Here is a 27475-nt window from a genome sequence, read left to right on the forward strand (position 1 = left end):
TTTTGAGAATTGCTTTAAGAATGGTTCTGAGTAAAAAAAATTGTCCTACAAAATTCTTATAATGTAACCTTTGTTTTAAGAGTGTACTTTCTTTAAAGCTAAAGAGATCGTTCACCAAAAATGTCAATTCTCCCATCATTTACTCATCCCCCACTTGTCTTAGTTTCTTTATTCATTTGAACACAAGATATTTTACAGAATGTTACAAAAAAAAAAAAACCAGACATAGACTTCTACAGTATTTTTTGTTCAGCCATTCACATTCATAGTAGGCTTTACTTCAAACATTCTTCAGAATATCTTGTTTTGTGTTCAGAAGAAAGAAATTCCTAAAAGTTTAGAACCACTTGAGTGAGTAAATGACGAGGGGTGAACAATCCCTTCAAACCTATATAAACCTATATTAGTCTTTCACCTGATTTGAGAACATGAGGTAGTTGAGAATATGTAGATGTCAAAAAATTATTTCAAAAATAAAAGGAGAAGCACAAAAACTAAATTAGTCCAATTCCAAGAGCCAATTTGTAGAAAACGTCGGTTAAAGCCAAGAAAACAGGTGGTGTTATGTTTGTGAACAATTACGGCTATACTTCCCTGTTGAAATGACCAGCATTAATATTTTGGTGACCTTTCTACACTAGTTTAACAAGCAATAAAGTCCTGATCAAAGCTGATCTTTTCAGCAGAGCAAGAACAAGCGTTTGGACGATGATCAGTAAGTATCAAGAAAAAGTTGTGAACTCAAAACAGCAGCCTGAGCCAATGAGAAGACAGTGAAACGTCACCCGAACACCAGAACACACACACTTTAAACCTGACGCAAGCAACCTTGATCACCAAGCAAGCACCTTGAGAGCGTTCTACATCCCATAAAAGACGCGTCAAACCCTCAACAGCTTTCCAGAGAACAAAAGCAAGACTGAAAAGAGAGAAAAGACGAGTCCTTGACGCGTTTATATTCCTCAGCTCGCGTGATGAGAATACAGATTAATATTGGGGGAATCCCTGGCCATACAACAGTCAGCTTCTCTAGCCTGCAAAAGAAAAACACACACATTATTTTCACCCTTTTTCAATTTGTTTGTTCTGTTTGGGCTTATATTGGCAGTTGGTAATAGCTGTATTTCCTGCACATTAGCAAAGGGCCGGTGTGGGTTTTTCATTGGCCAGTGTGTGTGCAGAATGCAGATCCAGCAGGGAAAATAAGTTTTGAACACATCATTTTTCTCTGAAAACATATTTATAAAGATGCTGTTGACTTGAAATTTGTAACAACCAAAGAAATACAATTAGATTACAAATGAAGCTATGTGTAATAAAATGGAATGACGCAGGGAAAAAGTATTGAACACATGAAGAAAGGGAAGTCTAAAAAAAGCAGTGAAAGCCCAGACAGCAGCTGAAATCTCCCAGTAGTTCTTCAGCAACCCTCTGCCCTTCGTTATTGTAAATAACTATTAGCTGCTTCAGTCCAACATCTACATTATCAGGATGATGAAGATGAAACCAGGGTGGAAATTTCAGCACGAAAATGATCAAAAACACAGCCAAAGAAACTCAATTGCTTTTAGAGAAAGAAAATCAAGCTGTAGAATGGCCAAGCCAACAACCTGACCTGAATACAAATTAAAGATCAGATTTGATAGAGAAGATCCACAGAACCATCAAGATTTGTACACTCTGTTGAAGTCAGTTCTCAACTCTGTTGAAAACACATTTGAGCAATTCATGGGACTTCATTCTCCATACGAGAGACGTCTTTAAGCTGCCATCAACAAAAAAAAGCCTTTTATATAAAGTATTGAATACGCTTCAGTAGTTCAGTACTTTATCCTTGCTGTTATAACACAGAACTCATTTTTCAGATTTATTTTGTTTTGATGTGTTTATTGTTTGAGTTTTTACTAAAATCTGGTTCAATTCTATATATATAATTATTAGCCCCCGTTTATTTTACCCCTAATTTCTGTTCAACAGTGAGAAGATTTTTTTCAAACACATTTCTAAACATAATAGTTTTATACTAATAGTTTTATAAACTCATTTCTAATAACTCATTTATTTGATCTTTGCCATGATGACAGTAAATAATATTTGACTAGATATTGTTCAAGACACTTCTATACAGCTTAAAGAGACATTTAAAGGCTTAACTAGGTTAGTTAGGTTAAATAGGCAGGTTAAAGTAATTAGGCAAGTTATTGTATAATGATGGTTTGTTCTGTAGACCATCTAAAAATATATATAGCTTAAAGAGGCTAATAATTTTGACCTTAAAATGGTTTTAAAAAAATAATTATAGTTGAAAAATAAATTAAAATAAGTCTTTCTTCAGAAGAAAAAAAAAGATTTTAAGAAATACTGTGAAAAATTCCTGAATCTGTTGAACAACATTTGGGAAATGTTTAAAAAAATAAATAAATAAAAAATTTAAATTAATACAAAAATGTATTTAAATTTAGAAATAAATGTATATTATTGTTTAAAAATTGTACTGTGTCATAACTATAATTATGTCAGTTAATAATAACGTACTTCATAGATAATTATTATTTTTTTTTAATTATTGTAATTATATGTAGCATAAAATGTAATGCTGATAATGGAACATCATTTATTTAAAATGTTCCTATAATACACTAATATTATTTTTTCAATTAAAAAACAAAAAAGACATTTTAAAAATGTAATAATGAATATATACATATACACATTTATATACAGTCCACAAATATACTTTTAATTTTATAAAGATCTCATAATGTAATAACGTTTATTTAATAATGAAACATTTAACAATTTTAATGCTCATAAATTGTCTAAGACTATATACAAACATATCTTCAAATAAAATGTTACTTTTTTTTTAATTGGCACCTAAAGTAATCTGCATTTTACAAAAATAATAATAACTTTATTTTAACTCTCTTATATATACTTTCATTCTTCACACAAAAATATATTTGAATATAAAATATTACACCTTTGAGACCAATATAACATTTTAGCATTACACTAGTCCTGCTCATCACACTGCTTCAGAAACACTGGCAGTCATAAAATATGGCCTTTGCACACAAACCCTGCTGAGGCGAGCCATTCTGCATTTAATATATGTAGAAACGCTGTCAAGCATTCAGCAGCTGTCTGATGAAGAATGATATCAGCAGCATTAAAGTAAACTACACTGATGGAGAGCCAGTCTGATAACAAGACAACCAACGGCAAAGAGAGACAAGAGAGAAATTTAAATCAGACGCAATATTTGAGTTGTATATTGTAAGGTTGAAGAGAAAAGGCAAAGACCAGCACAGCAGAGAATGTTCCTCTTTATAGCCGCTTTATTATGGCTGTTAATGAAGACTGGCTGGTTTAGCAGAGCAATGAGGAGTCACGTTTACTATGTAAAAACCAGCAATGAGGGGAGAACACACAAAAAACACTGAGCAGAAATACACTGAATATGAATGAAGTAGCAGAGTAGAATAGCGGAAAGCACAGATTACAAAACAATAACAATAATTATCATCAAGTTATTATTACCAGGAGCAATCTGTATTCAAAAGACAACATTATTACTAATAACAGTATTCTACTTTTTAATAATACTACTAATAATAAATCTTTTAAACTGCTAACTGACACTGACATTTATGTATTAATTTTAATATACATAACATATTTAATTGTATTTGTTAAATCTGTATTTCATAATAATAATAGTCATAATAAATAAAAAATAATAAGAATGATGCATATTATGATTATTATTCATTTAGATTATTATTATTAATAATAATATTATAAAATAATAACATATCAAAATTAATATACATAATATTTAATTTTATGTAAAAAAATCTGTATTTTATAATAATAATAATAATAATAATAATAAATATCGAAGAAGATTAATTATTCTCTAAAGTATTCTCTAAAAGCTAACATACAAGCATGTAAACTAAAGATCTTACACACACACATACCACAGAGTATGAGCAGTCTGCAGAACCTGCACAGGAACAACACTATGAGAAAGCTATGCTGAAGAATAACTGAATATGTAAAGCCATGATTAAATATGTTAAATACTTATATGAAGCTATACGTGTCAAAAGCATTAGAGTGAGCAACATATTATCAAGTTAATACGCCATCATGACAATGTATGTAAACCACTATTACCATACTAAGATTTAACAAAGGCAACACGGGAATATAAACCTAAACCTGAGCCAGATGGCAGAGAGCCAAGAATATAACACATACTGTAAATGTCACAGGACCATATATGTGTGTGAAATTTGCGGAGCAAAAACACGAGAAGTTGAAACTGCATGTATAAAACAGGACCACAGAAAACAAACTCTTCAGATTGTGTATAGGGGAGACTTCAGGTTGTCCCGAAGGGATGTTTATTATGTAGAATAAAGTCAATTTTTTTTACATTCAAAACCTCCCGTCTGATTAGTCACTGATTAATGAAAAGGCCGGCAACTACGACAATTTCAATATTAATAAAGATTATACATTTTAATCAGTGTATGCATATGATTACTATTAATTTTGATTATTATTACTATTATTATTATTATTATTATTAAATAATAACAATAATAAATATCAAAATTATTGTACATATATAATTGTATTAAAAAATCTATTCAATAATAATAATAATAATAATTATTATTATTATTATTATTATCAAACATTTAAATCAATGAATGTATATTATGAATATTAATTTTGATTATTATTATTATTATAAAATAACAATAAATCTAAATATCAAAATTAATTTAAAAACTATACATTTGAATGGATGAAACCATATTATTATTATTATTAAAGATGATGATTCCTTTCAAACTGCTGACTAACACGACATTTAATAATCATAATATACATAAAATATTTAACTATTTTATAAATATGCATTTTATAATATTAAAAACAAAAAATTATTAAAATTAAGTTAAAAAAATTATACATTTGATTCAATTAATTCATATGATTATTTATTTATTGATTACTATTATTATTATTATTATCATCATTATTATAATTATAATTATAAATATTGTTACAATACCAATTTATAATAAAAATATAAGTTTGAATGAAAGCCTGTGATTTTGATAATTATGATTATTATTATTATTATATACAATAATTGTAACGATTCTTTACTAACTGCTGACTGACATTTATTTAGTAATCTTAATGTATATAAAATATAATTTTTTTTTAAATATCTATTTTATCTATAGATAAAATATATTACTTTTATGATAAATATAAAAATAAATAAATATACATTTGAATGATTGAATGCACAATAGTATTATTATTATTATTACTACTATTATTATTATTATTATCGTTAATAATAATAATTATTATTTCATTTATTACTAAAAATGCTAGTTGCTGCAATAAAACAAAACTGATACATTAATATTAAATGAAATTCATATCTATTCTATTTATGATAATGATAATGTCGAATAATTGAGCTGGCTAACATCGTTCAATGAGATCTATGAGTGAATTTATCGATGCTGTTTGAAGTTGTAATATTTGTGCATTGATCTAAAAGTTTTTGTTGTTGTTGTTGCTGCTGCAGTGAATTTCATTTATATATTATTCAGCATTTTATTTTTAATGGTCAGTCTTAAAGAAAGAAAAACTAAAGCACGATTTCGTCTGTTCTCATGGCGGATTCATAGATTTGGCTCAGCGATGCGCAGACTTCAGAAAGCTGACCGATTTCTCCTAGACGTCAAAACTGGAGCAGCCGATGAAATATTCAAAGCCAGTGCAACTGCACGAAATCTGGGGAGGCCTTTCTGAAAACCCTCCACCACTACTCATTTTTTTCTGGATGTTTCACAACCCACAACCACAGACAGTCGGCCATAATACATACACAGCAATGCTATTCTTCTAAAGAAATGCTACATATGGAAATAAATAGTATTGTTAGCAACATCATAATCATAGTCATCTTTTAAAAAAATATATTATTAAATATTATGTCAAATATGCAAATACATAATTTATGGTATTTGTAATACTTGTAAGTACTATTATTGTTATATACCATAATTTAAATATTACTATACCCATCTTCTGATGGGTACTTACAGCCGGATATGTCATGTCATAAAGCGCAGATCATCTCAGACTGGTTTCTTGCACATGAAAATGAGTTCACTGTACTCAAATGGCCTCCACAGTCACCAGATTTCAATCCAAGAGCACCTTTGGGATTAAGGCAGTTCTGAAGGCAAAAGGGGGTCCGACCCGATAAGTAGTAAAGGTGTACCTAATAAAGTGGCCGGTGTATAATAAATATTTCCATCTCATGAACAATTATGAACAGATAATCTCATCATTTTATTATGATTACTGTAACAAGTATTTATGTTATAGTTATAGATTATAATTAGTATATAAATTAGTGGTGGGCCGTTATCGGCGTTAACGTGCTGCATTACCGAGAGAGTAAAGTTGATTTGGGAGCTGGGTATATTCTACGCAAGCTATGATGACTTTCAACTTGATATTTTAGCGCGGATGTATACCTGACCAATGAGCTGTCTCACAAAATTTTACAAAACTTTAGCTGCAGTTGGGTAGTTTCACTTTAACTCATGAACATTTCATTCATACTGCCGTGACAAACTGGGGTATTAGAGCCAAATAATGAGTATGAGTGTTATGGAATTTAATAACACAGGCCAATGGGAAGAAAAAAAACTTCCGCATTTCGCGATGTGTGGTGTGTGTGTGTGCGCATCTGTGTGTCTGTGCAGTCCTTTACTGATAGACGCCTGTGAGGATCTTGTCGGAAAAGAAGGCGAAAAGTCCTATGTGACAGTAATAGTTTGTCAGTAATAGCACCATTTTTTATGAGACTGTATAATAATAATTGACATTTTTACAGTACTGCGACGGTTGGGTTTAGGGTTGGGGTTGGGGTAGACGTAAAAAAAAAAAAAAATTATTGGGTAATTTAATCAATAAGTCATTTTCGTTAACTTCCAGTCACAACCATATCTGATCTAGCAACAACCGCTCTTCTGTCAAGCTAAGGTAGTCGTAGATAAGAGTATATGGAGATGATTGAGTCGTGGGGATGCAGCTCTGACAGTGATGCTTGTACATTGAGCTGCGGTTTGGCAGCGGCTCATTTCAGTCCAGCTCACTGAAGCACTGACAGCCCCGTCTCTGGACACGCTTCACACTGACTTCATACAGCATACTGGAGAGCACAGAGTCCAGAGCGCATGCGTGAGGACACACAACGGGATGAGACCACAGCCTGCTGGAAACACTGGACTTGTTATTCATCATGCAGCAGAGGGAGAGAGAGAGAGAGAGGGAGAGGGAGAGGGAGAGAGAGAGGGGGAGAGGGAGAGGGAGAGGGGGAGAGAGAGAGAGAGAGAGAGAGAGAAAGAGAGGCCCTGCGCACTGATCAGAGGTCAGGAGTAACATCGAGCAATTTGAAGAGAAAAGGAAGGCTTCACACTTCATAGTTCCTACAACTATTGGTGAAAGTAGCTTTTTTTTTGGTGCATTCATAAAGCATTAACTGGGAATTTAGTAACAGGTCATCCTTTTTAAGGGAACTAAAAGGCATGTCCAGGAGTTTTTAATTCATCATTTAATATTATTATGATTATTAACATTAATACCAATAATAATAATAAAATCTCATTAACACATGCATGGTTTAAAAAACAAACAAAAAAAAAAAACCTGTTGGTCCACATGAAAATAAAAAAAAAAGCCACATGAAGCACTGTCAAGAGCACACCAAAGCAAGGGGTGGCAATATATGCCTAACCGTAAAGTTATGTTGGTCAATTCTAAGGAGACATGGCCTCTCCTTTCACTGTTATAATCATGACTGGACAAAAGGACAAATGGCTTCCCCCTAAATGCACTGGACTTATGTTTAAAGGACATTAAATCTTGGATGGCACTGAATTTTCTTTATTTTAATGATTCTAAGACTGAAGTGATGGTGTTTGGTCCTAGCTCCAACGGCGTTCATTCTGTACTCCTGAATAATCTCGAAACTTTCTGTAAAACAGAGATTGTGAACCTGGTTTTTAAAATGGATCCTGAACTAAAGCTTGAAAGCCAGATTCGATCTGTTGTTCGCTCTAGCTTCTTTCACTTTTAAGCAACTTCTTTTTAAAGTTTTCCAAAATACATGTGCGTGTAAAACAATATAAATTGTAAACATTTTTTTTCTTTTTTCTGTGAAGTAGTTACTCCACCCTGTTTAGAGCGTCATTATGGACATTTTACGTTATAACTAACATGGTTCAAACAATGGATCTGCAACAAAGCAGCTACGGTTTTGAGAAACACTTGTCACTACACCGTTCTTTTCCTAAACGATGCATCATACTATGACAGTTCAGGCACGAGTTAAGTCGTTGTTTGGGAAACGCACCCCAGAATAGTAAAAACAACATCACAAAGATTTGCAATGAATCATGATTTGTCTTAAAGAAATTGTGATTTTTTTTTGCCATAAATCACCCTGACTACACGTAAAACAATGTTTACAATGCAGGTGACAGCTTTAGCCAAATTGATGAAAATTAAACAAACATATGGGTGTAACTCAATGCAGTTAGACGTTTAGTGTCGAGTATCAACTGACTGTCATTTCACACAGACTCACAAAATCTGGACAACACACAAAAAAAATAAGGGAAAAGGTCACCTGGTTTGAAGAGTTTCGATTTTTGCTATGGAATTCAGATGTTAGAGTCAGAATTTGGCGTAAACAACATGAAAGCATGGATCTATCCAGCTTTAGATCAACAGTTCATACAGCTGCTGGCGTAAAGATGTGAGGGCTATTTTCTCCAAACTTTAGGTCGCTTGAATACTATTTAGTCAACCTGAGCATTGTTGCTGACCTCATTAATTAATATTGTATTAGCTACTTCCAGCAGCATAACAATATCACGTGCCATGTCATAAAGCGCTGATCATCTCAATTGAATCAACTTTGAGTTAATCTAATAACGCACCTTTTGGGTATTAATGATCAAGACACTCTAGATTCTCTAAATAAATACAAACAGAAAATATGAGAGGGGGAAAAAGGGGTCTAGAAACTCATTGCCATTAAATGTCATTTTCCTTTGAACACTGGTGGTAAACCTTTCAGCCAGTCAATTTTAAAGCAGATATGATCTCCCAAGATACTTGATGTCTGCCAAGTTGAAAAGATGCTCTGCAGACGCCTTCTATTTTTTCCAGGAGGCTAAACTATATGGACGTGGAGTCATCAAGCAAGACTTTTGACAATCATTATTTATACACTGCTTATTTTGAACATTTTGCTCAGTAGCTGTATGACATACAATCTAAAATAATCTACCACACCTAACAAAATCATGTGAAAGAATTTGGGCACTTAATAAAACAATATATATATATATATATATATATATATATATATATATATATATATATATATATATATATATATATATATATATATATATATATATATATATATATATATATATCTTTAAATTTAGATGTTAAAACCTCAGACATCTCACACAGCGTCATTATATATGTAACAAAATAAGGCCAAGATAGAAAAGTCACGGATGGCTTTGATTCGGATGCCTGTACATCCATATGTAGCAATAATTGCTTAAAGTAATCGTTTTCTGTATAATATTATTAGTCTCCTAGATCATTTTGGAGGAGTTTTTTTTGCACAGCATTTTAGTCAGACTGGGCTCTGGACTTTGACTAGACTATTGCAAAACACTGATACGTTGGTCGGTTGATACGTTGGTTGGTTGCTTTGTTTGGTTGTACGTTGGTTGTAGGTACATTGGTTGGTGGGATGGTTGGTTGGTTGGTTTATACGTTGGTTGGTTGATACGTTTGTTGGTTGGTTGGTTGGTTGATACCTTGGTTGGTCGATACGTCGGTCGGTTGGTCGGTTTTTCAGCTGTCCTGCTGCAGATTTGCTGCGGTCCTTGGGATCATTGTCTTGTTGCATGACCATACCTTGTCTAAAGCATTTGCAATGGCATGGACAGTTCCCAAAAAAGGCACTGTAATTTGAATGGCATCTACGCTCATGTTGATCAGTCGGTTTCTTTATATGCTCAAGTTCACATAATTGTGGATCCAGCTCGTATCCAGAGCAGATGGTTGTTGTCGTTGTCGATGAGTCAAGAGAACAAGATTCTTGCAAAGACCCCAGTGATCCTTTCATTGCATTGTATTGATCATGTCGGCTAATCTGAACACCTGCCTGGTGACCTCCTTGGATCTGCATCTTCTCCATGAAGAGTGCTCCTTATTCTCAAGCCCTGCGACACACAGATCGCAGCTTGGCCCTTGAGAAGAACTGGTTGCTCTGAGTGAGTCTATTTTCTACTTCATTTTAGTCAATTGATGGAGTTGTGGTCTCTTGGCACCATCGCTTGCTAGGTTGGGGCTTGTGGAGCGTTCTTCAGAGGATGTTCTTCCACATTGATATAAACCTTCAATAGTGATATTGTATTAAACTGAACTTAGGGAAAAAAATTTTATAAAATGAACTGAATTAAACCAAAATGGACTAAACTGAACTGAATTTAACCAGAATTACACCAGCATTAATATAAACCTTCAATAGTGATATTGTATTAAACTGAATTTAGGGAAAAGATTTAATAAAATGAACTGAATTGAACCAAAATTGACTAAACTGAACTGAACTTAACTAGAATTACACTAGCATTCTACAACACTCTCCTGCCTGCCTGATATGCTGAAAGGTCTCACAATCTGAAATACTGTTTTGGCCTTATTATTCTCTTTTCTTCTTCTGTGTTAAGCTGATCTGGCACAATCTACATTGTAAAAGCACTATAGAAATAACGATGAAAAACTGGAAAACTTATTCACATGACTAAATATACTACTTCCAAATGTCTCAAAGAATACACTTTATTGGATTGTCCATGGAATGTAATACTAAAAGGAAGATTGAGTATTTCTATTTGCCTCACACAGCATGATACATCAAAGACCAAATGATGGACGAAGAACAGAGGATCCTAGACCACAAAACAAAACCATTCCTTCAGGGAAACTGTTAAAAGTGGCGCTGCCAAAGACAGATCTGAGCAGAAAATGGGCCTTTTGGCTTCATCATGGCGTTTTTTTCCCATTGACCATCTTGCAAGCCTCTTATAATTCATCAGGCTGACTGATGCTCTGAACTGAGATAAATAGCTCCTTCAAGGTCCCCGTTTCAACCTCAGACAATAGCCAGCCTTCTCCACAACCTTCACCGCAGATGCGAACAGATGGCGGCATTCACTCATTCTTATACGTTTTTAAATCTAATGCAGAAGCAGCAGCACGTTTAGCATACTATATGCTAAAAAACCTAATTGCAGAGATTTTTAAGTGAGCAAATATGAGTTGCGCAATAAACATTTGGCAATGGAATATGATTTAAAATACAAAATGAAAGCACATCAGCAAATCCTGACATAAGGGGTGGACTTATCGCTTATCCTACATTGCAAGGCAAACGCCCTGTAATCCTATTGCGACAAGTTTTAGGCAAAGTTTTCAGATTGTGTTTATTCAACATTCAATAAATCCAACACAATATTACTCTTATCTTAATCCGCGAGCAGACGTTTTCTTATGTTGAGGGATTACATAAACTGCTGACTAGGTTTTCCTGAACGCACTGGAGTGTAAAAAAAGAAAAAGCCTTCCAACTTAAGCGGTTTGGCATGTCGAGGCCTTCAGCAAAACTGATGTATTGACTTCCATCAATCCATTTAAAGAATTCTTTGATTGGATCGACAGGAGCAAGTGCTTTAGCAGCTGATGAGGTAACCTAAAGCAATTTATCACTGACAGACGGAAAGGTAGCATGGACAAATATGTGCACCTCAAAATCTACACACCAGAAGACAGGCTTTACAGGAAGAACTGTTCAGGACACAGATGGAAAGCAGTTATAGGGATTGTTGAATGTGATTAGAACCATAAGAGGTGTTTATCATGTACAGTATTGGTGTGTTGGAGAATGTGGGAATTGAGCTAAAACTAACAAGCAGCAGCTTTAGTAGCACTTTGCATTTAACCTTGCTAGCAAATAACAAATGAGTCTAATTCAAGAGCTTAATTTCTTGGTTCACTTTTAAATCACTTTATAAGAACAACTGGCACAGTATGTTACACAAAAAGCTAAATGCTAATAAAAGCTAATGTAAAGTTCACCCAAAACATTGTCATTATTTACTCACTGCCGGCAACTAGCTCTCTGCAACTCTCACATGGTCGCTCAACCTGTGGTCTGTCTGGGTCCTAACGCCCCAGTATAGTGAAGGGTACTCTATATACTGTCTATACTCTATACTACTACATTGCCACATGTTCACTTGGACCAAATCATTTAACTCACAGGTGTCGAAGCCAGTTCCTGGAGGGCCGGAGCTCTGCACAGTTTAGTTACAACCCCAATTAAACACACCTGATCAAACTAATAGAGTCCTTCAGGCCTGTTTGAAACCTACAGGTAAGTGTGTTGAAGCAGGGTTGGTACTAAACTGTGCAGCCCTGTGGCCCTCCAGGAACTGGCTTTGACACCCATGACTTAACTGGTCCTACATCCCACCGACCATCTCCCAGAATCCCGCAAACCTCACTTAATTTCAAACTACAAGGTTTTTACAGGACATGCTCATTGGGTGGCATCCAGGAACAGAGCCAGTCAAAAGACCATTGGAGGACAGGAGTCAAAAAGAAATTTGGAGACGCCGCACTGCCCGCATGGCATATTGAGGATCATCAAAGTGGAAAGAGATTAGACCTGCAGTGTGACGCTGGGAAAGTCTGAGTCAATGAGATTTGGTGCTGGGATGCCTCATAGTGTGGTTTTCAGTAATGCGTTTCAAACACTGGCTATGTCTGAAATAGATTAAATGGTGTATGGCGTAAAGCATAGACTGCGCATTATGTGCAATGATAAATAGTTCAAAGAGAATATGATATGTGCATGAGCTTAGCATGCAACATGTTTAATTCAGCAGGTACGTCCTAGTTATCAAAATATAAACACATTCATCCTCGTCATCTTCAGTCCACTGGGATGGATTATCTAGTACAGTGCTTCATGTTCAGCACATTATATTTTAATTGCATATGATTTGTTTTGTTTGATAGACAGTAATAATGGAGCTTCTGATGGATAGTCTAACAAATAAAAGAAAATACATGTATGCGTGTGACTAATTAATATTATACATAATATTAATATTATACATTATAATTGGGTAAGCTAAATTGACCATAATGTATGTGTGTAAATGAGAGTGTATGGATGTTTTCCAGTGAAGGGTTGCAGCTGGAAGGGCATCCGCTGCGTAAAACATATGCTGGATAAGTTGACGGTTCATTCCGCTGTGGTAGAATTAATAAATTTATTTAGAGATTTATAAAGGGACTAAGCCAAAAATAAAATAAATGAATATTATTTGAATACAATTTTGTCCTTCAATACAAGCAGTCAGGTATATTTACTGTACCTTTATTTTAACTGCTCAAAGGAAACACTCTTATTGAGTGTATCAAACAAAACTCAATTACATGCACAGAGCACAAACATTTATATATTATAAAATAACGTAAACACTATCCTGCTTGCTTTTTTGAGCATTGTTGAGCGTGTTCTTCAACAGAAAAGACTGCGATTGGCTCTAATGGTCAGCGCAGCTCTCCTCCCTCACCATAGCAAGCTACCGCTAAATAACGCATATGTGATTTATGATGTCAGTACATAATAACTGGTTATGATTACCCGAATTGTTCGAGTCTGCATCGCAGTGCAACTAAGACACGATTAATTGACACCCCTAGTGAAAACGACAATTTATTTTTAAAAAACAAATAAAATAAAATTGCTATTTTTTATTCTTGTGATTTCAAAGCTGAATATTTAGCATCATTACTCCAGTTATACAATCCTTATGCTGCTCAATAATATCATTATTAATATTATGTTATTATGTTAAAAACAGCTGAGTAGAATTGTTTCAGGCCACTTTGAGGAGTAGAAAATTCAACACCCTTTATATGAAATAGAAAACTGTTCTTGCTAAATTAATTTCTGTAATTTCTTTACAAAAATTTGTTATTTTTCATACTGTTTATATGGGACGGTACACATTTTTTGTTTTTTAAAATACTGATAAACTGGTTTAAAATAAATAAATAAATAAACTACTGGAAAACAAAAATGTATTTCTTACAAGCATCTAAATGAACAGTAAATTTGAAAAATTTAATTTCAGCTATTTAATTTTCTTCACACTCCATGATACTGAACTGAATCTATTCTATAAAAAAAAATGTTAATAAATACTCCAGCCATTACTATTAATAATTACAATAATCATTATTATTACCAAAATTTCTTGAACAGCGAATCAGATCTTAGAAAGCATTCGGAATGATCATGTGAATGGAGTAATGTGAAAAACTCAGCTTCGAAATAACAGGAAAACATAAGACTTTTTAAAAATATTCCAACAGAATACAGTCATTTCATTTTAATCGTTTCGTGATGATGCGATGGTGTGTGTTATCTGCCTGATTCCCACTAAACCGACCTTTATTTCTGTCATCCATGCCTGCACTGCTTTACAAACGGATTGAGTAAGACTGCACGTAAAAAATGTGTTCTATGTCCTTAAACAAATGTTTATGCTTTTATATGATATGGTAAAATTTAAAAATGACATTTTAAATGTAGAATTTATTCGAAGGATATTTAATATTTTAAATTGTAAATTAAAAAAAGTTTTAGAAGGATATTTAATAATTTACTTATAAAATATAAAATAACTTTAGATATGCTACTAGCCTGACAGTGGAAACGTGACATGATTTCGGCCTCACTGCTCAAGCTCCCAGGCTATTGGCACGATCCGACCCGATAAAGGCCCTGGCTCACACTGGCTCGACAGCAGAAATGCGGCTATTGTAAATAGTTAACACATAAAACTTTTTGTTTTTACTGTTTAGTGAGCAAAAAAGTTGTCTTTAAATAAACATTAAAATGCTATTCTAAAGCTTCAGAATACTTCAGAACAATAGTAGTGTGTGTGTGTGTGTGTGTGTGTGTGTGTGTGTGTGTACTGTTTATGGTGATTTAGAACACAAATTTATATATTGACATGGGTATTCTCTAGGCATTACAACATTCAGGTGGTTTATGAGGACATACCTTGTGTCCTGTAAATCTAAATGCTTAAAAATCATACTTAACAGGGTCTTTTTACATCCAAAATTTGCCACAGGTTACCCGAGAGATGGTAGCAGCTGAGTAAGGCCATATAAGAAGCAGTTTTTACAATATAAAACATATAATGCCTATAGAGAGTCATCGTAAACAACCAATACCAACATGTGTGTGTGTGTGTGTATACACAAACAAATATATACACTCAAACACATATGCAAATTACACAGGCATATAGGAAACCATAATATGCTCAACAGAAATAGCACACTAGTATGGGCAGTATGATTCCAAACACAGCAAGTGACTAAAGATACCACGTCACATGACATGACCAACAGTCTCTCACCTGTATCCTGCTCATCCTCCTCCTCCTGCTCCTCCTCCTGAACCTGACTGGGGGGTCTGTAGGGTGGGGGGAGACGCATGGGTGGAGGAGTGGCGCCCTGTCCTGCTTTCTGCTTCAGCACAAAACCAAAGAAACCGAGAGTGAGAATAATGCCATAGGACATATGCAAACAAATAAACAGAGAGAGATGAATGTGCATGAATACTGCAGGAAGACACTACAGCTAGAGAGATAGAAAGGAATAGTTCATCCAAAAATGAAAATGATGTAATCGGCAAACAAAAGAATAACTCTTTTGAATCAGACGTTTTCAATTAAATGCTAGATTCAGTTTGGGAAAAAAAAGCCAAATGATTTGTTCATCAATCAGACTGATTCACCGCTCAGATGGTGACTCCATTTTGGCTCACACATTTACTTCAGAAGGCTGAAAACAGAGCACAAGTCGCATGCAGCCCAATAACTCATTCTCTAAAGCTCTTCTATTGGATTTTGGGGTGAAATGTTCCTCAAAGGGCTTAGAAGACCAACAATGAGAGAGAATAAGAGAGCACAATAGAGAGGGAGAGACGTGAACTATAAAAGTGAGAAGAAAGCCGTAGTGGGTGGAAATTAGGGGCTGGTTTATTATGAGAAGTGCCATCGAAAATGTTATTGTTGGAGAAACGCCTCGGTCAGTGGCAATGCAGAAACGTATCCGTCTCCTGTTCAAGTTGTTATCAAGACGAAATAGACCATTTGCCACTTGTGCTTTCATTAAACCTCATGTGCTTTAAATGCAGCCTGACTCGGAATTGCTGAAGTTTAACACTCAAAAATTTGACAACAGTGTCTAACCACTGTTAACCATCTCTCAACAGAGCCGTAGCTATTATAACTTACGTTAGCCTCCTCCAACAGATCTGTTAGCATTAATCAGCTATTAGCGATGCTTACAGAAGAATGCCATCAAGTTTCCCTGCTCCTGAGAGCTGCACTTACTGCTGATTAATAGATAATGAATAATTGAAGAACAAAACAGAGGGCGAAAAGGCTTAATTTGTGAATACAGCAATTAGCAATTTTTAGCATACAAACAACTTAGCACACATTATGTGGCATTTATAACATACTACGAAAAGGAATCTGTTGCGCTTTCTATTTTTTGGATGCATATTCCCACTTCTTTCTGAACTCAGCATCAGAAGTTAAAGAAAGCATGCTCTCTTTTTTTTCTTCAGATACGAGCTGAAATGTTAATTAAATTTGCAGGGTGTAATTAGAGGGCCGCATATTCTGATTGCGGTGAATAATCATGTAGCCTCAGGAGCCGAATGCAGCGAATGGATGAAGGAGCAATTAGGCAAATTACCGTAATTTCAAATTAATTGCTAGATAAAACCGTTTTTAATCAAAATACGGTGACTCCAGAGGTGACAAGAAGATTTCAGACCAGGATTCTTCCACAGGTCTCCTGGGAAGAGACACCATTTCTCAGAAACTTGGACTGCTCGCACACGTTTGTCCTCTTTTCCTTTATTTTTTGCTCCAGATTCTGGGATTTGACTGATTTGCGGTGGATTTTGCTTTACCCCGAGTGTAATCCAGCTTTAGATGCTTGCACTAGTGGACACAGACAAGCTAATAAATACAGTACTGACTTTCTTTATAAAGAGACTAGAGTCTGATCATTTCATGCAGCGGGGATTTCACAACTGATCATTACAGACAGTGCAGGTCCAAGGAGAATCATTTCACAGACAGATAATATTATGTCTTAAGACATAAAAATAATATATGTCAAAACAGCAGAAGCAGTTACTAATTTACCAACGTCACTTTAGAGCTAGTATTTGAATGACTGTCTAGCGTAATGTCTAAAGTGATGACGAAACAGGTGATTTTGCTGACATTTTAAGATTATAAGGCTGAACCGCATGAAATGCCATCAGTCTAGAGAGATATCTCCCAGTACTTCTCTGTTGCAATTGGGAGATCACAACATTACTATGGTATAAATACAGCACTACAACATACAAAGAGAGATCGACTTAGAAAGTTATTTACCTGCTTAATAATGATTTGATCAGCTGTAGTTTGAAATTATGCCGTTTTTCTCTTAGGGCTTATTATGCGGTCTCTTTCGCCATCTTGTGGATGAACATCATCAACCGTCTTTGCTCAAAGACAGGCTAATGGCTGCCGACGTGCAGTCTCTCAGAAATTTGAAATATTTTAAAATAGTCACTATCCTTATAAATAAACTGCATAGTTGCAATCTAAACAACTACATTCTTGACTAAAGCCAACAGCAGTGATATTTGACAAACTGTAGAGTGTCCTCTGCTTGTTCTTGTATGTGGGTGGAGTAATACACAAAGGTGAAGAGGCTGGACAAGTGCTGTTACTGGCAAAATATCGCACGGCTATCAGCCAATCAGATTTAAGAACTAGACAGAACTGTTATATAAACACGTGTGTGTGCGTGTGTGTGCATATATATATATATATATATATATATATATATATATATATATATATATATATATATATATATATATAGCTAGTATAAAATTAAAAGGTTGACCAACATGAAAATAAACAAACAAAAAAATTTAATAAAAGTAAAATATGAATATTAATAATAATAATTACAATAACTGTTATTGCTGTTATTATTATTATTATTGTTATTATTATATGCTTGAATACCTTCTGGTGCGGTTTCAGACTTCTGGTCCATTTTACCCTGTATTATATTAAAGTTTATATTTAAGTTAACTCACCTGAGCAGCTTTTCTCTTAGCCTTGTGTTGTTTAATGCTGGAGGCCATGACTGAAACAGGCTGTGAACACACACACACACACACACACACACACACACACACACAAAGACAGTGAACCTCACGTCTAACAAACCCGGACACATCAGCTCAAGAGATTTGTGTTCCCAGACTGAGGCTGAGAGCGAACAAAATCAATTATCTCAGACAGAGAAAGACATCAATCACTGACGTCCCGTTAGTGTCGCTATTACAACTCCAAGCATCCAATCAGGAGGGATTAGCACAGGCATGCTAACAGAGCAATGACATCATGAGTTTGAAGGTTGTAGAAGTAGGCGACCTGCATTCAAACTGAGCTCCTCAACTGCATTTGTAACTTAAAGATTGTCATAAATATTTGAAATTACAGTATCTGAATATACACTCACTGGCCACTTTATTAGGTACACCTGTCCAACTGCTCATTACAATAGATTTCTAATCAGCCAATCACGTGGCAACATCTCTATGGTTTAGAGCATTGTTTCCCAACCCTGTTCCTGGAGGCACACCAACAGTTCATGTTTTGTATGTCTCCCTCATCTGACCCATTAACTTCAGGTTTTGGAGTCTCTTCTAATGTTCTGATGAGTTGTTTCAGGTGTGTTTAATTAGGGAGAGGATGAAAATGTGTACTGTTGGCGTGCCTTCAGGAACAGGGTTGGGAAACTCTGCACTAGAAGAGACTCCAAAACCTGAAGTTAATGGGTCAGATGAGGGAGACATCCAAAACATGAACTGTTGGTGTGCCTCCAGGAACAGGGTTGGGAAACACTGGTTTAGAGAATGGTCAGAAAAAGAAATAATATCCAGTGAGCGGCAATTCTGTGGGCGCAAATGCCTTGTTGATGCCAGAGGTCAGAGGAGAATGGCCAGACTGGTTCGAGCTGATAGAAAGGCAACAGTAACTCAAATAACCACTTGTTACAACCCGAGGTATGCAGAAGAGCATCTCTGAACACACATGTCCAACCTTGAGGCTGGTGGGCTACAGCAGCAGAAGACCCCATCAGGTGCCACTCCTGTCAGCTAAGAACAGTCACCAGATCTCAATCCAATAGAGCACTTTTGGGATGTAGTGGAAAGGAAGATTCGCATCATGGATGTGCAGCCGACAAATCTTCAGCAACTGCTTGATGCTATCATGTCAATATGGATCAAAATCTCTGAGGAATATTTCCAGTACCTTCTTGAATCTATGCCATGAAGGATTAATGCAGTTCCGAGGGCAAAAATGGGTCCAACCCTAGTAAGGTGTACCTAATAAAGTGGCCGGTTAGTGTTTAAGCATTTAAACCAGCAAAGCATTAAATAGGAGGCACACACATAGCAAAGAAAACTTTCACAGTATTTTCTATAATATATTGTTTTGAAAAAGTCTCATTCTTTTAGTTTAACTGAAATAAAAGTAGTATGTATATGTATATATATATATATATATATATATATATATATATTTATATATATATATATATATATATATATATATATATATATATATATATATATATATATATATATATATATATTTATATATATATATATATATATATATATATATATATATATATATATATATATTTATATATATATATATATATATATTTATATATATATATATATATATATATATATATATATATATATATATATATATATATATATATATATTAAAATAAATCAATGACGTCAATTTGTAGGCAAAAACCTGGTAACGAGTTTTAGCAGTTCCGGTCCCTCGTCCCAAAGTCAATGGCTTTTTTGAATGGGATTTCGATTATATCACTTAAATAAGGTTCATGGCTAATACAAACTCAAGATACTTCCACGTTTTATTCTACGACACAAAACACATCAGTTACATCACACTCTTAAATTAAAAAAATAAATAAATCGGTTACACTTCTTTAAAAAGACGGTTGCTATCAAGTTGCTAAACAGGACTACCGGTGGTGTCGGAGACAATATAAGTCATCAAGCTGAACTGGTCTGGAACGCAGCTCGCTTCCGTTGGACATTTGGATTTGTCTGTTATTTAAGTATTTTCATAAATAGTATTTTACAGTTTGTAGTCTTTTTGTAATTGGGAATTCATATTCATATTGTGTGTTGATGATGCCTTCACTTGTAAAGAGCGTCATGACCAATTCATTTGTTGATCATTTATTTTAATAAAACGATATTATGAAGATGCTGCTTACCAGAGCAGCATGTCTCCTTCCTGCTCTCATTAATGCAAATGTGTGAATAAATTAGTTAAAATACATACCTATTAACTGTCATTTTAACATGATTAAATCATTTTTCGCACACATTTTACTCTATCATAACTGTAATTTTTACACTCCTTAAAAATTTAAAGCATAGTGTTATGAGCTGGTTTTCCATGTACTTCGTGACAAAAAAAGGAATATTGAATGTTGTTCTCCATCCATGATTGAACTTGCAGGCATATAGACTTGTCCTTCACGCCTCATTTCTGTCGTCTATTACTAAAATAAGTGGGCTGTATGCACACGAGTGATACACTTATTTAAATATGTCTTATGATAATACTATGTAGGCACATTTATACAGTACATGCGGTTTTAAAACCTTTACCACCATCGTAAAGCAAAACAAATGTATTTCCCACGTAAAAATTATCCAAAAGGCACGTAGGTCTATACAAATGTGTTTTTGCGTATTTATTTGTTTATAATATATAGCTGGATTATAATATAATAAACCGAGAGAGTAAATCTTTGTCCTGGACCATATTTCTAAAAATAAGCTTGAAAAGTTTTCTGTAGCAGGATGGTGCTGACGTCACAGGCGAGTGCCCGAAGGCACTGTAGTCCATTTATAGCCTAATGTTAGCTTTTCAGTTCTTGCGTTTGCATTAAAGTGATAAAATGTGTATTTTCATGTGAGGATTAGGTTAGACAAAACCTGGAAGTGTAATGAACTGTGTTTGAACAACCAGCTTATTTTTCGCAATCTTCGAAAAGCCTATAGGAAAATTCTATTTACATTTTCCCGAGGGCACTTGGGAAATATTTGAAAGAATCAAAATTTCACAGAAAGGTGACAAATTTTCCCCATTAACTGTTGATGTTATTAAAAAAGCAAAATGTAGTACAAACATAATAGGTAGCTTCGTAATGTGGTTTACCAACTTGAGATTTTTTGCTGTGTTTTTAATCACATATGAGAAGTCATTTCATATATGTAACAAAGCTTAAACAATCCAAGAACCATATTTATGCCAAAATAGATTAAAAAAATACAGGTAACCGGTGGCCCACAAGTGTAGCACCATTTACCAGTAGCCCTCAGGGGAATGATCATTGTTGAACTGGAAATGAATTGGCCTTATTTTGATAAACGCGAGCGCTCAGGCGTGAACTGCGGGCTCCTATCGGAGGAGCGCAGCGGCATCAGGAGATGATGGGGTTTTAAATGGCAGGTTTACCCGTGGAGTAGAGGACAGGCTCTGCACAATGAAGACCACAGGGCTCGGAGCTGCTTTGATGGTCTGCACTGCCTCCTCATGGCTGGCGTTCTGCAAATCCACTCCAGAAACCTATTTAAGCCAGAGGACAGAAAGATAACAGGATTTAAAGGGGACATTTGGTTGAAAATAGGGTTATTTTAAAAAAACAGATAACTCCATTATTAATTATTTTTATAAAGCATGCTTTTTTTTATTTACACATCAAAGAGCTCGTTTTTAAAAACCATAATTTATGAAAATCAAATAAAAGCTGTTTGTTTTTTTAAATAAAGACAAAAGTAAAAGAATTTAGAATTATAAATGAAAATAGACAACACTACCAATTTGGAAACCTAAATAAGCCAGTATTGCAAAGAATAAAAAGGTCATTTAGATACTGAATAACCATTTTTGGTCAAATAAACCAAATATGCGACAAATCAGAATAATGAATTGTCGAAACATGAACAGTCAGTCAGCAGAAAACAGCAGGTGTTTGGCTTGTGTGTGAAGAGATGAAGGAGCAGTATGTGTGTATCTCAGACCTGTAGGATCTTGTCTCCAGTTTTGAGGGCACCGGTGCGTCCAGCTGGACTATCTGCTAGCACCTGTTTTATAAAAATGCCCTTTAGCTCCTCTCCGTTCTTCAACCTCTTTATAACGGTGCGGCCGCCCACTATGCTGATGCCCAGAGACTCCTCCGGCTCTGCCCACACCTCCACTCTGAGACAAAAAAAATATATATATAAAAAAAATTTTTTATTCACTTACTATTTTACTATTGCATTCTAAAATGTTACATAACGCAACTTTATGCAAATGTCAATTCAATGCAACATCACAACATAACACATCGCAAGTAACAATACAATGCAACAAAATGCAATATAAAACAATGCAAAATAACGTAACAATGCAATGTGACGCAGCACAAAGTGATTCAACGAGACAACGCAAAGTGACGCAACGTGACACAACGAGAGGCTACACAACATGATACAACGCTTAACGTGAAGCAACACAATGTGACAACATTTAACGTGACAACATAGCGTGATAACATAACATGTTGTACATATGTACAATGTAACTTTACGCAAAATGCAAATGCGCTTCAACATAACACATCGCAAGTAACGTAACAATGTGCGATGTGACAATGAGAGGCTACACAACATGAAGCAATGCAACAGGACAACGCAATTTGACAACGTCACGCAATGAGGCTACGCAACACAACTAGACGCAATAAACGTGATGTGACAACGCAACACATTAAGAGGCTACGCAACGTGACATGACAAAGCAACATGACACAACGAGAAGCACGCAATGTGACGTGACATAGCAATGTGACAATGAGAGGTTACGCAACATGACTGCAACGCAACAAACATGACGCAACAACGCAATGTGACAAAGCAACACAACAAGAGGCTACGGAGTGTGACGTGATGTGACAAAGCAACATGACACAACGGGAGGCTACACAATGTGACGTGACATAGCAAAGTGACAAGAAGAAGCTATGCAACAATGCGATGTGACAACGCAACACAAGAGGCTGCGCAGCGTGACATGACAACGCAACTTGACACAATGAGAGGCTACTCAACATAACGCAACACAATATCATGCAACAACGTGATGTGACAACGCAACACAAGAAGAGGCTACGCAACATGACACAACGAGAGGCTATGCAATGTGGCGCAACGCAAGGTTACGCAATGTGATATAGCAATGTCACAATGAGAGGCTACACAACATGACGCAACAACGTAATGTGACAACGCAACAACAATACAATGTGACACAACGAGAGGCGACGCAACGGGACAATGCGAGGTTACGCAATATGATACATATATACACAATGCAAATAAAAACGTATACTTACACATACATATTCAGATTCATAGCTCAATTTCATAAACCTTTAACAAAAGATACTTGCATATGTTTTGATATACATTTTACTTTCTACTATTGTTATTAAACAATTTTTAAACATTTTTACATTTTAACTTATTCAACACACAATTACTCAAAGCAGATTTTTCATTTTAGAAATGTACTGTTTAACTTTCCGTTACTTCCAAAAGTTTGACATTTATTAATTTACATTTGGTTACTTGCGCGATAGATTTTTGTCAGTAATTTAACATTTGGAGTTTGTGTGCGTAGAGAGTGAGTGTTTTACCTGCGTGGAGGACCCCAATGGCTGAACACAGGCGTCTCTTCACCTTCTCCCTCCTCTCTTTCTGGAAGATCACTGTGAACAACACACATTCTCTACACTTAAAATAACCAGCTTTTTTAGGTGAACATCGAAATCTAAAATATCACTAATAAGTAGTGCTGAAAAGTTGACAGTTACCCTCTGATTGGACCGGCCTGGTTTCTTCTCTTCCTGTTGCGAGAGGAAGTCCTTTGTGCAGACCTGAGTTATGCGGAAACAAAGCAAACTATGATTCTGACTCCAAAAAATCAGCTCAGATTCATCATTATTTCATAAATACTCCACTTGATTGATTAGCATGAATTGAATGAATTTTTTTTCAGTCAGAGCAGCAAAAATATGGAATAAAATACCAGTGGATATCAGAGAGAGTACCACTTTTAACACTTAACATCAAAACGGTCCTTAAAGTTTGGTTTAAAGAAAATCAAATATGCAACCACTAATTTTATTTTATTTTATTGACTATGATATATTGTATGTGCATAAGAGCATATTGTACTATTTAAAATTTTTTCAATATTGTTTAACTTGCAAATTAGCTTTATAGCTAACTCTGGCACACATGTTGTACATTGTCCGTGTATAAATAAATACAATTTAAAAAATAAAATAAAAATAAATTTCTAATAAATTGCAGGGTAATATCAGGAAAGAAAAAAGTATTATTTAAATTGATACAGATTAAAAAAAAAAAAAAAAAAAAAAGAGAGAGGAAAAAGGTGTTCAAAGTATTTGTTTTTACTGGGCCATCTTAACATCAGCTGTGCAATATAAACACAGCTAGAACAGCTAGAAAATCATGTTATAATAATTTATAAATGTACCATATTTGTATATTTGAAACATTATAAAATGCAATTAATATTATTGTCATAATGCCGTACACTGCGACAATAGCAAATAATCTATAGCACAAAATTGTGACGGTCGTCAGTAGATTTTTATTGCTATTATCATATGGGCGATGTGTGACTGGATCATGACTGTCAGCTGATAAAAAGTTATATAGATCGCCTTGGATGGTGGTTCATTCTCTCATTCATTCCTGGTCATGCAGTCGGCATGCAGGTGATTCCGGGTCATGGGGTCATGCTGCTGTGTGTTTGTTGAGAGCGCGGTTGTTTGTTTTAAGTCGGGTTGCTCTTAAAAAACAATGTGTGTTTTCGTCCTGGTTGGTCTTATTCTGAGGGAGTGGTGGTGTTCCTTGGAGTTAGGTTCGGTATTTAAAGTGCGAGCGTATGAGTACGTTTTCGATGCGGACGTAGAAGCAGAAACATTTATGATTGGGAGTGTTTATTATTTTTTTGGTGAAGGTTTTGTTTATTTTATGAAGCATGTTGAACGTATCATGCGTTCGGTTTTAAATTGAGTGAGGTGTGCATTTATTTTTAATTTTGGCACTCGAGTTGCTTTGGGATTTTCCTTTTTGTTTGAATGTTTGATCACTGTTGTGATCGTGATCTGTTTGGGCCCAGTAGTATCAATGGATTATCGGGTAAGCAAATGTTTTCTTTAATAAATAAATTGTTTTTAATTATTTAGTTGTAGTAATCTATTAAACTATTATATTGTATAAAATTGGTTATTATGATTAATTATTAATATTAAATAATAATAAGTTATTGTTTTATTGCTACTACATCCTAATGTATTAATTATATTTATTGAACAAAATAACACAGTACTATTTAATTACTAATATAATTTTATATAAAAACGCAATTTATATTATATTAATGCGTACCCTGCGACATTAGTAAATGATCTACAGCATAAAATTACTACAACTAAATCATGAAAAACAATAATTTTTTTATTAATGAACTATTGTTTTGCATAAAATTGATTTTTATTATTATTATTATAATAAATTGATTATTATTATTATTAAATATTATAATTTTTTTGCTACTACATCCTAATGTAGTATTTATATTTATAGAATAAATAAAAAAAGTACTATTTAATTACTAATAAAATTTTATATGAAAAACGCAATTAATATCATTGTAATATCATACCCTGCAACAAAAGCAAATAATCTATTGCATGAAATTACTACAACTAAATAATTAAAAACTATTTATCTATTAATGAACTATTATATTGTGTAAATTGATTATTATTATTAATTATTATTAAACAATAATAAATTATTATTTTATTGCTACAATATCCTAATGTATTATTTATATTTATTGAATAAAATAAAACTATTGCAAGTTCACCATTATTATTATTATTATTATTAAATTTGCACAGAATTTATTTGTATAGAATCATTAAATGTTTTTGTTTTACTTGTTTATTGGCTATGAAAAAATAACTATTTTACATATTTAACAATTATTATTTAAAAGAACGTGTAGAAATAGAAAGTATTAAAAAAACACTATCCTCATTATTATTAAAAACAACAACAATTACATTTTTCAATACATTTCAATAGATATTTACAATTAAGTCAAATGAAAACTGTCCTCATTTCAAAACTCCAATATTGCGTTAAGTGAACAAAAAATCTGATTCTGCTATTGATTTTCAAAAAAACGTGTTGTATGTGTACAAACCAACACATGTGCGCCCAAACACACACACTTCTCTATTACACTGTCATCATAAACAGCTGGCAGAGTCTCAGCTGCGTTTCACACCAATTTGACACCTTTCATTGTGTGCCTCAAAATGGCATTTTATATCCGTTTCTCACATTTCCTCAATTTCTCGACCACACCTGGGTAATACCAAAGTGTTAGCTCCGATTATCATAATTAACCTATTTTAATAATTACCATATGCATAATAATTTCACAATACTTGCAACATTTTTTTAAAAAGCATAAATATCTTATTTACAATGAACACCACAGTCTCAACAAACAGTCTCTATCTGATTCTCAGTTTTAGCTCTTTAAAATGTAGTTCTGTAGCTTATCTGTCAAGTTAAGCATAACTGTCCAGCAGGTGGCGCTGTAGATCTATTAGAAAGCATTGTAATGGTTATTAAAAATCCTCACTGGTCACTAATATTAATCAACATAGACATTAAACATTCATGTCAGAGCTTTCCGGTGTACATTTGCTAGATTCAAAGGATAAGCTTTCACCAAAAACTTTGATTTTGATCGTAAATAGGATGTAACTCATTAGTTATCACCATACTTTCACAGATGATTAATTGCATTTAGAGTTGCAAACGTTTTTTGTATTACATGTTTATTAGAATATTATGTTTAAATATGCAAATTAGGCATTGTTTAATTAGATGTGTGCTCATTTGCATACTTTT

The 27475-nt window shown here is 34.2% G+C and overlaps 1 protein-coding gene across 1 annotated transcript in view; it reads right to left on the bottom strand.

Moving 5' to 3' along the window:
• patj (PATJ crumbs cell polarity complex component) overlaps positions 1-27475 on the bottom strand; it is a 181196-nt gene that overhangs the window by 94311 nt on the left and 59410 nt on the right. The window contains 6 exon segments of the mRNA XM_056447343.1: positions 15663-15774; positions 18428-18487; positions 21921-22031; positions 22487-22664; positions 24145-24216; positions 24322-24384. Coding sequence (XP_056303318.1) covers positions 15663-15774; positions 18428-18487; positions 21921-22031; positions 22487-22664; positions 24145-24216; positions 24322-24384 — 596 coding nt within the window.

This window comes from Danio aesculapii, chromosome 22 (genome assembly GCF_903798145.1).
Source record: "Danio aesculapii chromosome 22, fDanAes4.1, whole genome shotgun sequence".
NCBI lineage: Eukaryota > Metazoa > Chordata > Actinopteri > Cypriniformes > Danionidae > Danio > Danio aesculapii.